Here is a 13,068-nt window from a genome sequence, read left to right as displayed (position 1 = left end):
CTTTCTTGATGGTCTAGATTATGAACTTTTTAACTAAAAGAATACAATGAATAAGTATTCAAGATCATCTCAAAATTGCTGTCTGTTTCCTCTATGTTTATTTTGATTATCATTGACTGCAGAAGTTCACATAAGGACAGACACATTTTAAAGTCTGCAGATTACTCTCTCATTGTGTGTCTGTTACAAGATAAGGACAGTCATGGACCTATTGTTGATGAGTTTGTTTAATGGTGCAATCATTCCTTGTTATGATTAAATATCTGTAAGGCTACATTCACACTACTATGTTCTGTTTAAAAAAGAAAGACATTAGTCTATGTTTTTTCCTTACATCCACTGTACCCTGGTATTTTTAATCCCTGAAAACAGAGACTTCTGAAAATCTTCTCCAGAAAGCAGAAAATATTGAAAGCAGTGGCTCAGTGTTCCAGTGTGGGTGGATAAAAACAGAGTATTGAAGACTCAGTTTCTAATCATGCTCTGATTTGTTCATGCTTATTACCTGTCCCTTCTCTGATTGTAAGTAACAGATTCCAATGCACTTGCACTGATATGACTCATTGTCTGTATTCTTGGCTGCTTTGAGAGCCTTATGCTCGTGCGTTGCTCTTAAGGTTTGATTCAGTGGCTGTGGGGCATCTGTTGACAAAGAAAGATTCATTGATCTTGAATTTTATGACAATGCTGTGATCTTCAAGGAGTCAATGGTGGCAAGTAGTCTGAGTGTCTGGGCTTGTGAGTGTCCTGGATAAAACCGAGATCCACGCCTTTAATGACCTCTTAGGCACAGGCATCAGCAGTGTGTCTGTCTGTGGAAAGAGTGTCGACCTTGTCAAGACTGGTGTCTCTGGAGTCTGGTGACTCTTCCATTGAAGTCAGTAGACAGATTGGGAGAGCATGGGGGTTTATGAGGTCACTGCAAAGGAGTGTGTGATGCTCCCGATATCTATGCAAAAGGTCTTTAGAGTCCTGGTGCTTCCTGACTTGCTATATGCAAGACATGGACGCTATCCAGTGACCTGAGATGAAGTCTGGACCCCTTTGGTACTGTGTCTCTTTGGAGAATCCTAGGGTACCGCTGGCTTGACTTTGTGTCAGATGAGCGGGTTGTTCATAAAGTCCCAAATGAGGCACATTACCTGCATTGTGAGGGAGCGTCAGTTGTGGTACTATGCCCATGTGGCGCGATTCCTCGTGGGTAGTCCAGCTCACAGGATCCTCATTGTTGAGGACTCGAGTAGCTGGACCAGGCCAAGGGGATGCCCACATAACACCTGGCTGCGGCAGATAGAGGGTCATTTCCAGAGGGTGGGAGTGGACTGCGAAGTATAATCCCTTTCACAACATTTAACCAAACCAAGAATGCTCTCTAAGAGGTAGGCCTATCATTTCCAAAGTCTATGATCAAGAGAAGAGTTCATGAAAGTAAATACAGAGGGTTTAACACAAGGTGTAAACCTCTTGCAAGGCTCCAGCATAGGAAGGACAGATTAGACTTTACCAGAAAATATTAAAAAAAAAAAAGTCCAGTTTTGGAACAGTTTTTTTGGACAAATGAAATGAAGATCAATAGTATGGAGAAGAGAAGGAATGCCCATGATGTGTAGCATACTACATAATCTGTGAAACATGATAGAGGCAGTGTTATGGCATGTGCATGTGTGACTGCCAATGGAAGTAGGTTACTAGTGTTTATTGATAATATAACTGCTGACAGGAGTAGCAGGGTGGTTTCTGAAATGTACAGGGCTATACTGTCTACTCAGATTCAGACAAATGCTGCAAAACTGATAGGATGGCACTTTAAATGGACAATGAACCAAAACATACTGTGAAAGCAAATCAAGTGCTTTTCAAGGAAAAGAAGTGGAATATTTTTCAATGGCCAAATCAATCAATTGACTTCAACCCAACTGGGCATGCATTTCACTTCCTGAAGATAAAACTGAAAGTAGAATATCCAGCAAACAGGCAGCACCGGAAGACATCTGCATTAAAGCAACAGTAGGGTGGAAACCCAGCATTTGGAGAGGTTTATAGGTTCCAGACTTCAGGCAGTTATTGACTGGAAAGGACCTTCAACCAAGTATTGAAAATGATAATTTTATTCATGATTAACCATACAATGTTTTTATTAAACCCATTGAATTAAAATTATAAGTCTACACTTAAATAACGTTGATTGCTTCATTTCAAATTCATCGTGGGGGCACACAAAGCCAAAAATATGAAAATTGTATCACTGTCCAAATACTTATGGACCTAAGTGTGTCTCATGTAGATTGTGGTGTACAAAGCTTTCAAATTTCAAAATTTCTTATTAAAAGTGTTGGAGAATTTGTAAACTCTTAAAACAGAGAACCGTTCTTTGCAAATTTAACCAGGAATTAGTTTATTGTTTCCATTTTACCTTGAGAGCGGTTGCTTGAACATATTTTGTATATTTTCCTTTTTTACTTGACTGACAGCTGCTTGGATGTGCAATGCAAGTGAGTCAAATGCCAGGCAGAGTGCACACACACAAACAGCTCACACAGCAGTGTCCTTTTCCTGCTGCTTTAGAAAAGTTAACTAATAGAGTACAAAAAAAACATACCTCTCAGGAGACAAATGGTAGGGAAAGCAATTATGTAAGCATACATTAGACTGAATTAATTGAACAACAGTATCTACAGATTATTATTGTAAAGAACTAATGTTATCAACCTGTCCTAAATGGTAATTAAGCTAATTAAAAACACAAGGTGCAGCTGCCCTAACTGATATAAACAAAGGATAAGTTTAAAAATGGACAACGCCATCAACAGGTGGGACGCTTCAGAGGCTTAAACTCATGATCTTTCAGTCCTTTATATACATGAACAGTCATGGCAAGCCCCCAATCTTCTTGCCCATCATGTACCATTTGTATTTCCATTACACAATTTATCAGTTCCTTTCCAAGTTCTTACTAATTTATATAATTTTAACAAACTACTATGTTTTAACTAAAATTAATAGCTATAAGGGGAACTTATTTCAGACCCTTTGTTTTACATAGAATAAAAGGCAACAGTAAGAAATAAAAGCCAGATAAGAAAAGCAAAACAAAAAAGAAAAAATTATACATAAATGGACACACTTATACCAATACACAAACATAAATAGCTTATATAAAATTATGTAAAATAAAATACATACTTAAGATGAACACAGTACAAACAATATGAACAGAAATCTTTAAATACTCATATTCATGAGCTAAAAAGTAAGTGAATAAAAGTTCTTTTTTAGCAGAAACTTAAAACTATGAAGTGTGGGAGCTGACCTTATTACGAGAGGCTAACCGTTCCAGCCACCGCAAAGGCACGATCTCCCCTCAGTTTTAACCGTGTGCGTGGGACAGTAAGTAATAGCTGATCTGAAGACCTCAGCTGTCTGACTGATGAGTATGGAACAAGAAGATCTGCTAAATACGGTGTAGCTGACCCTTGTAGGGCTTTAAAACCAAACACTAAAATCTTAAAATTCACCATGTAGCTAACAGGGAACCATTGAAGAGAAGCCAGCACTGGAGAAAATGTGATCTGTTTTTTATCTGCTGGTCAAAACTCTAGCAGCTGCATTCTGCACCATTTTCAGGCGAGACGGTGTTGTACGGGATACCCTGACATACATTACAATAATCCAAACGAGACATGACATAAGAATGAATGAGATTTTGTTGGTCATTAAATGACAAAAACGGCTTCACTTTATTGCTCTTTATTGATATAGAAAAAACTACTCTTTACCACAGCATTGATCTGTTTATCAAATTTAAAAACTGAATCCAAGATCACCCTGAGATATTTAGCACATGGCTTTAAGTACTGGGAAAGTGGACGCAATGTGCTAGCAATGTTTCATGTAACAGAAGGTTGACCAAAGAGAATGATTTCAGTTTTTGACTCTTTTAACTGAGTAAAGTAAAGTGCCATCCAGTGTTTTATATTGTCTAAGCAGTTAAAAAGCTAAATTTGGGTATCATCAGTGTAACAATGATACAGGATGCTATACTTGTTTAGTATAGATCATAACGGTAACATATATAAAGAGAAGAAAACCGGACCTAAAACAGAAAACTGCGGTACCCTACAGGTAACAGAAGCAATAGGAGATGTTGAACTACCGATATGTACAGAAAACGTCCTGACTTTGAGATAATCCGCTTAAGAGCAGGTCTCCGAATACAAACCCAGCGCTCCAGCCTGTTAATCAGAAATGTCATGATCAAACATGTCAAACGCGGTGCTCAAATCTAATACAATTAGAACTGAGCACTTCCCCAAATCAGCTGCCAGAAGCAGATCATTTGTCACTCTTAGTTGCAGAGATACTTTTATAAACAAAGTGAAAAAGCTAGTGTGGACTTAGATCACTTTGTTTAAAAATGTTGTTTTGAAATGAAAATGTTGTAGTGTGAATGTAGTCTAAGACCTGGGTTTATACAGTACAATAGATTTTAGACGTTTCCCTCCTCCCTCTTTGTTCACAATAATAAAAGGTTAGTTTTGTAGAGTTGAGTTTGTAAAGCACTACAAATATTTATGAACGACTTTTTAAAAAGTTAAAAAAAAAAAGTTTTCAAAAAGTAAAAAAAATAGCAAATGTTAAAACTGGAATCAATTAAATTAATGCATGTAATTGTTTAATATAAACTATGTATTTTTAATGAAAAAATGAAATTAAATAAAAATAAAAGTGAAGAAAGTATTATTTTGGATTTGAACTGTAAAAGAAATCATACTAAATAACATACTCAGAGTACTTGAGTATTTTTTGCTAAAACATCAGCATGAAAGCATAAATGTAACGGTGGATAGACCTTTACTAAATCCTCTAAGTTAGTCTACAAATGTGTAATTTATGCCATGTGACAGTAGTTGAAACTGAGTCCAGGAGGCCCAATGAAATGCCACAGCTGCATCAGATCATGGACAATCAATGAACACTTTTGTCACCTAAAAAACACATGGTATCCTCCTTGGATCACAGAGTAGCATTTTAAATTATAGGCAAAGGACTTCTAGAGCTGCAATTCCATTCATTGTGTCCAGTATAACAATTGATTAGTAATCATTGCTGATGGCACCTCAGATGGTAACAGAGTTTAGCAACCAATATCCTAGTAGAGTGATGCTGGGCCACCATCAGGTAAGAGTCCTACTTGACCCTAAGAAATAAAGACCATTGAACTTACACAAACAAACAATGTGAAAAATTCAATATGAATGATATACCACCAAGACAGTGTATGTCATGGTATGAGGCATAATGATGGTCTTTTTCCTCAGCTGGTTATTGGGTGCAGACTGACTGAGCAGCAATATGCTGAGGAGGGACTGTAATTCACTGAATGTTATTTGATGACAAGCCTACCTGGTGCCATATTTTAGAAGTACAGTACAATCCCTGAACAAGGGTAGTTTTTATAACTCTTTTAGAAAATATTTTAAGATAATGATTTTTACTCTATTTAAACTGAACAACAGCTGAAAAGAATATTGCTAGTTTTAATTTTAGAAGTTTATTTTTTCACATTTTGGAAGAAGTTAAAAAATCTTACCTTTTTCTCCAAAGATTCCAAGTGTTCCAGGAATTCCAGGACCTCCTGGAGGTCCCCTGGGTCCTTGTAAACCTGGACGTCCTGTTGTTCCTGGAAGCCCTGGTGCACCTCCTATGAAAAAAAAATATTGATGATGAACTTACCATAGAACTAGAACACTTCAATATTATGTAATACCACATGATTCAGAATGTAATTTGCACAAATTGTTATTCAAAGGCATCTCTTTATAAAATGTCCACAAAAATTTTGCTAATTAATAATTCTAGTGAATATCATAAATAGCATAATAACACTTTTACATTGATACAAGAGCTGCTCATTTAAATTCACGACAAATACTTTTCAATAGCAAAGTGGCATAATCATTATTACTGTTGTTTACAACTCCAGATGCTGGATTTCATTACCTTTTTTATTATCTATGTCATGTTTTTTAAATTCCTCCAATGTTTATGTGGGTTTTGGTTGCCTCTAACATCCTAAGGACATGCATGTTATGTAAACTACTGTATGTCTTGCTGAAATATAGGCACTGGGACAAAAAACAGAAATGTAAAGGTAAAACTGGGGAGCAGAAATGATTGGATGAATGGTTTTGAAAAAAATAGACACAACCCTCCCAGAGAGTGGAAATCCATCCATCCATCCATTATCCAACCCACTATATCCTAACTACAGGGTCACGGGGGTCTGCTTGAGCCAATCCCAGCCAACACAGAGAGCAAGGCAGGAAACAAACCCTGGGCAGGGCGCCAGCCCACCGCAGGGTACACATATCCACACACCAAGCACACACTAGGGACAATTTAGGATCGCCAATGCACCTAACCTGCATGTCTTTGCACTGTGGGAGGAAACCAGAGCACTTGGAAGAAACCCACAGAGACACAGGGAGAACATGCAAACTCCACTCAGGGAGGACATGGGAAGCAAACCCAGGTCTCCTAAATGCAAGGCAGCAGCGCTACCACTGCGCCACAATGCTGCCTGAAAGTGGAAATGAAACTCCAAACTAACAGGCCTATTAAAATATTTAAAATGATTCAATGAATGACATGTTTCACTTGTTTAAAATATTTATAGAGAAGTATTTCTACTATATGAGTTAGTAGGCAAAAAATGACCATCATAATGCAACTAATTATGTTCTTATCAATGTCTTGTAGTACTTGTGTATCATGTTTAAATATAGTCTAAAATGATTTATATTATTAGAAACTTTAATAATTCCAAAGTAAACTGCAAACAATTGTAGCAGCACTTACAGAAACAGGAACATTGTGAGGGAAAACATGCAGGTCAATTTAAGATGCGAAAAGAACTCAAGAGTAAGAGAGTAAGAACACCCCTCTATTAGTAAGGAAACTCATTATATGGAGAATGCAATGACTGCTAACAGTAATGACCTCATACAGATTCTCTGCAGTAGCATGCTTCAAGTGGTCTGTTGCTGTAGATTTCCCACTGGTTAACCAGAATGGCATGAAAAAGGGAAGTGTTTATGAGGACCACTACTTTATTAAGTGTTCTTCCCTTAACTAGTGTCTCCAGAATTTACTGACTGCCTCCCAGGACGGAGCCAGCCTTCTTAATCAGTTTGTTGAATTTACCGACTTTTCTTTAACCTGTAAGACTGTCAAATATTGTATCTGGCTTATTACTTGGATGACACAGGTTGAAACTAATTAGTGCATACAACATCTCTATACCTTCTTTGATGTCAGTAAGGATTCCACATATAAAGTAAAAAGAAGCCACAAGATATTTTATGGTTGACTCCAGGATACTTAGTTGAATAGGGGAAATAAAAAGGGCACAAGCCGGCTATCTGAATATTGCTCAGAAAGAGGCAGTTTCATTTGTATGTTTGAGACAATTATTATTCCATCTCTGAGGTGAGAACAATTTATGTTATAAATTTTTTTTTATAAATATAAAATATATGTAGGGGTGGGCAAAAGTAGATTTATAGTTGTAAGAACACAAAACACAGTTTATTCTTGTATTATTATTTATTTATTATAGTATTATTTATTTGTATTATTTGTCTTCTTATTTGTCTTCTTATTATTATTGTTATTATTTTGTATCCTTACTTACGATTTATCTTAAGAACTCCTTATACTAAAATCCACTACAAGAAACCTCCATTTTACAAATACCTACCGCCGTTGCCCCCCTGTGACCAAACTTCATACAATGGGAGACCGAACCTTTGCAGCTGCTGCTCCATGGCTCTGGAATGCCCTACCAGAGAGCCCGAGAACACAGCAGATTGTGGGCTGTTTTAAAAAACAGCTAAAGACTTTTCTATTTAGGAAAGCTTATTAACAAGAATGCTATAATTATTGTTGTTTTATCTCTGTTTTCTGCCTCATTCCGCGCTGTCCGTGCAACGCAGCCGCAGATCCACATCAAAACAACAAGGGGTAAGCTTTCTTGAAGACTTTTACTGGATGTACCTCGTTGTAAACTGAAATATATACAAAAGAAACATACAGGTATATACAGGTGTACAATAAAAGACACTTACAAGGTGAGTGATTTCCACAGTTGGATCAAGACAAAGAGAAACGTGTAGACAGAGGTTCAAATTGCTGCGTACCACAACTAACCAGACCCAGGGGTTTATATACCCTAAAGATACGTTCTGGACATGACCGAAACAAGAGATAAAGGGGTGCTTATGGGAGACACATGGGGTGTATTGTATTCAAATGTTTATTATGGGATTTACATGCTTTACGTGAGTTTCATTGACTTTTATAGCACCACTGTGAGTGTGGGACATGACTGACTGGTGTGTTAATAAATGACAAGATGAAGAGGGAGCACAGTTCAACAAATAACAGTCTCAACTAACAAGATGTGGGGCAGAACACTCTGTTTTTATCTTGCTTTGCCTTTGTTTAAACTTTTTATGTTGCACTTTGAGATTTACTGCTAATGTAAAGTGCCCCTATAAATAAAATGCATTATTATTATTATTATTATTATTATTATTATTATCTTCTAGGTAATGATGGCTGGTAATAACACTTACGAGATTGTACCTAAGTGTATTGCACCATTATGGCTTTCTTTCTAGTTAATAAAATTAATAAAGCTATTAAGTTAATAAAGCTATTGTAATAATCATAACCAACATGTCTTTTTCCATATGAACAACCGTAAACCTACTTTTGCCCACCCCTGTATGTTTCTTTCCCTGATGTATTTTACATAACTTTCTATTTAGTCAAATATTATTATTACATGCTGATAAACTGTATTGTGCTTCTACTGTATATTATGCTTTCATTGCCATATACTGTTCTTTCAGATGTTTTATATGAGTTTGAACTATTGGCATTACATTCTGTAAAGCTCTTTGTTATTTTGAATAAACTGACAGAAATAATTACCTTCTATGACATAAAATGCTAAGGGTGGTGTCCATTTGTCATGCAATTACTTGCGAACCACTAGGGTTAGATCCTTAATCTTGGTTTTAATCAAAAGGTTATGATGTTGTGAAAGAAAAATTAACTGCTTGCAGGTTAATAGCCGACAAATAAATTTTGCTATAATGGCAGGTTATTCATACAGGTGCCTGTCATAAGACAGGGTGCAGTAAGTTGGCCTTGGATAATTTCCAGTTTCTTTAGGAAGGTGTCTAATTGACACAGGAAAGATGACCTTTCCTTCTTTAGGATCTATCTGACAAGTAAAAAAAAAATAAGAACAGATGGCCTATTAGCATAATAAAATAAAATGCTTAAGTAAACGGTATTATTTTTTTTTTTTATAATAAGGGGAAGGGGAAGAAAAGACAAATTATAAAAAGCCAATCAAAAAATTGAACTTTGCTCTTCTGCCTTGCAACATAGAATCCATGTACTCATCTGTGACTGAATAAAAATCTAATTGACTGAACTATTCATCCTCGCAGATTTCTTCCACAATATTATGCATGTTGGTGAAGCAAAAAACTGTCTACCTGCAACCTCTGTGAAGTTATCAGGATACACATCTTTCTTATCACAAACTACATAAGCAAACTGATCGAGAAGCTGACATGGCAGAACAAAAAAAAAGAGCAGTGATATCTGCTGAGTGTGAGGCAAATATTAGAAGCCAATTAAGTTATATGTATGTATCAGGCACATGTAGCACAGCAACCTGCTGGTACTCCCAAACTACTTAGGATGGAACCTTGATCTTTGGAGGACTGGAGGTCTGCTTGTTTCCAAATATGATATAAATAAAGTATACAGTACATAATAAACAAGAAAATATATGATTGCTTTGTTTACTTATTTTGAATATTATTTTTGCTAGCATTATTAAATAATTAAAATGTTATTTTTCTCCATATCTTTGAACAAGTTAAGTAGGTAAGAAAATAGGAATATTAATTATTTTATTTTTATATTTAATAAGTTATTGTTTTGTCTTGGTAGAGTAATATATATATTGCTCTGCTTTCCCCTATTGTATTATTAATATGTAGCCTTAGAATGCCTAATCTCACAGACTTACCACTGTTTATAAGATATTATTGTATATAACTTATCCCCACCTTCATTTCTATATCTATAACCTCAGGCAATTAGATGTAGTAAAAAGACAAGCAGAAGTTAAGTTACAGTTTAAACAATGTATTATTGATAATATTCATAAATAATAACAAAATGCAAAGTATATTTGAATATTGGCAACCATACAACCTGATTAAATGGTGATATATAGTTCAGGCGGCACACAGTCTTCTAGTTACTTAAATGTCTCCAGTTAAGGCATCATTGGTGCTCAGCTTTCAGCCACATGTCTGTTCAAAATGGCTGCTGAGCTGTTCTCTTCATCATCACAGGTTAGCAAGAGAGATGCTTCTTTCAGATGTTGGTTAGTATGAGAGATGCTTCTTTCAGATGTTGGTTAGTAAGAGAGAGATACTGAGGTTAAACGCATACATTTATAGATGTTCTGTCCAACCCCTACAGCCAATAGGGCATCGTAGTACTTAAAGGCTTCTGAACCAAGCCAATTCCAAACAGCCATACTTCAGACCAATGGGGGAAATAGAACATCTTAACACCTGCCACCAAACCATATGTTAAAGTACACCTTAGCCCATTTGCGGGGGTAGAAATGACTTTAGCAAAGAAACACTTGCCAAACTGGTTTAAAACACACATCCCCCAAATCCTGTCGTAAAATTCAAACAGACCCATTCCTAAGGGGTTGGGGGTTTGGGTTGGGGTTGTAAACACTAAGTTACATTGCTTTGCCCAAATTAGAAATAAAAGACATACAAAACATTTATCAAGTTATATGTAAAATCTCACATCACAACAGTTATAAAGACTTTATATTAGTAAGTTCAAAGTTAAAGAGAGTCAAGAAAGTGTATCAACACTCTTTTTGGATGACAATGATAGAGTTTTATACTGCTTGGAACATTCATTTATACTCATGTTTGCTCCTCTAGTTGGTTAATGTCTGAGAAAAGATTAACATTCTTCCAGTCATCCTTATTAAACTTTATATCAATGTGGGTTTAGTGGGAGCGCTACCAAACCTGGAAAGGACTCAATCTACGTTCACGTACACAACAACACCCATACTGATATTTAAGGGCCAATTTTTAAGTCAAAGGTTAAAGGATAAAATTGACATTTTTCAAGTCAAAGTTATTTTTTCACCATCATGGTATATATTAATTATTGTTTACCTAGTTAGTTATAAAATGTTGTTAGGAGAATTATTACCATCTTTTAATATACTGTATTTAAAAGAAAAAGTATAAATTAATTGGGCTATTTTAAAACATAAAAGGCCTGTCTAAATATTTTACTAAAGAGCATGCTCTACCTATATATCCAGGTAGCCCTGGGTCTCCTCTGTTGCCTTTGAAGCCAGAGGTTCCTCTAATTCCTTCGACTCCAGGATCTCCTGGTTGTCCATTATTCCCTCTCAAACCTGAAAAAGAGTAAGCAAAGTAAAAAAAATAAAAAAGCAAAATACAATATTTCTAAATTTAAATGAAATAAAGCTTGTGATGATCCAGAAATGTATCCACTAACCTGGCAAACCAGGTTCTCCAGGACATCCTGTAGCTCCTGTAATGCCAGTTGAATCACCTGGCTCACCTAAACAAAACGGCCATAATTATTATGGAAAAAAATAAATATAGCAGAACATTATTTAAAGGGGCTAACATTTCATATGCTAACATTTAGCATTTACTTTTGTTGTAAGTTTTTAACCTTCAGAATAGTTTTAATGCTTCCCAATGTTAGCATCTTTGGAAGTCAGTTTTAATCTGAATAATTTTTGGTTTACAGAATAAATTCTTTGTTTTGCACATGAAATATGCAATAGTTTCATTTTGTGGTTCATTTTTGTAATTGGTAAATAGAAAAAGCAAAGGACATTTGTTGGCTGAAAGTAACACTGATGAACCTTTATATCAGGGGTGTCCAACTCCAGTCCTGGTGGGCCACAGGCTTTTATTCTAACCCTTTTCCTAATCAGTAAGCAGTTTTCACTGCTAATTAACTCCTTTTCCCTTCATTTAAATAGCCCTGTTTAAGGATTCAGTCTTCTAAATTGATTGGCTGCCATTTAATGAAGAAATGAAAGAATTGAGTTGTGAAACAACCCAACATATGACCAGATAAATTGGAATGTCAAACTTCAGCCAATTTCACTCCATCCAGTTTCTTAATGAGAAGCCAATTCTTGCTGTTAATTAAAGCCGTTATTGAATACCATGACTTGTTGCCGTTCTCGCTCTGCCACAGCAGACTGTTGATTTTCTGTTTTTTCTAAGACCGTTGTCAAGATGTTTTGCTGAACTGAGCAGACCGACATGACTGAGACCTTCACCTTTCTTTATTTTCAAATTTGCTGGTCATGTGGTGGCTCGTTTTGTGTCTCATGATTGTTTGGCTGCTCATTAAGGAAAAAAGAAACAACTGAGGGGTCTGAGTCAAGTTAATTAAAACTAAGGCAAAACAAGTTAATTAGCAGCAAAAAAACGGCTCACTAATTAAGAAGATGGTTAGAATGAAAACCAGCAGCCACTGCGGCCCACCAGGACCAGGGCTGGACACCCCTGCTTTATATTAACACATAAGTGGGCAGTAGCAAATGTTGTACCATTACATTAAAAGGTGATTGAGCCAATGCAAGTATCTATACCCCAGTAAACTTAACATGCATCATGGATAGGTTAATGGAAGCAATTATTAAAGACTGAGCATCACTTGTCAAGAAATAGTATTTTATTAGAACAGTCAACATGGATTTATATGGATAAGATTGTATTTCATGATGCTAGGATACTAATAAAATGCAACAAAGGCATATGATCTGAGACATGTACATGATATCATTTATTTTGGTTTTCAGAAGGTTTTGAATAAGGTCCCACATGGGATGACTGTGAAAAATATAAATAATGTAGGATTCAAGGCACTGTGTGTAGATAC

The 13,068-nt window shown here is 36.0% G+C and overlaps 2 protein-coding genes across 2 annotated transcripts in view; one reads left to right on the top strand and one right to left on the bottom strand.

Moving 5' to 3' along the window:
• col4a6 (collagen, type IV, alpha 6) overlaps nt 1-13,068 on the bottom strand; it is a 542,265-nt gene that overhangs the window by 109,444 nt on the left and 419,753 nt on the right. Inside the window, exons 33-35 of the mRNA XM_028815433.2 lie at nt 11,659-11,724; nt 11,447-11,554; nt 5,591-5,701 (exon numbers count right to left, since the gene is read on the bottom strand). Of these exons, the coding sequence (XP_028671266.1) occupies nt 5,591-5,701; nt 11,447-11,554; nt 11,659-11,724 (285 nt within the window). The remainder of the gene's footprint in view (nt 1-5,590; nt 5,702-11,446; nt 11,555-11,658; nt 11,725-13,068) is intronic.
• The window catches only part of LOC127529743 (craniofacial development protein 2-like), a 928,907-nt gene that overhangs the window by 574,105 nt on the left and 341,734 nt on the right, over nt 1-13,068 (top strand). The gene's annotated exons all lie outside the window — the stretch shown is intronic.

Source organism: Erpetoichthys calabaricus, chromosome 12 (assembly GCF_900747795.2).
Source record: "Erpetoichthys calabaricus chromosome 12, fErpCal1.3, whole genome shotgun sequence".
NCBI classification, from domain to species: Eukaryota; Metazoa; Chordata; class Cladistia; order Polypteriformes; family Polypteridae; genus Erpetoichthys; species Erpetoichthys calabaricus.
The sequence above is the reverse complement of the archived record's forward strand: the minus strand, read 5'-3'. Positions and strand labels throughout refer to the sequence as shown.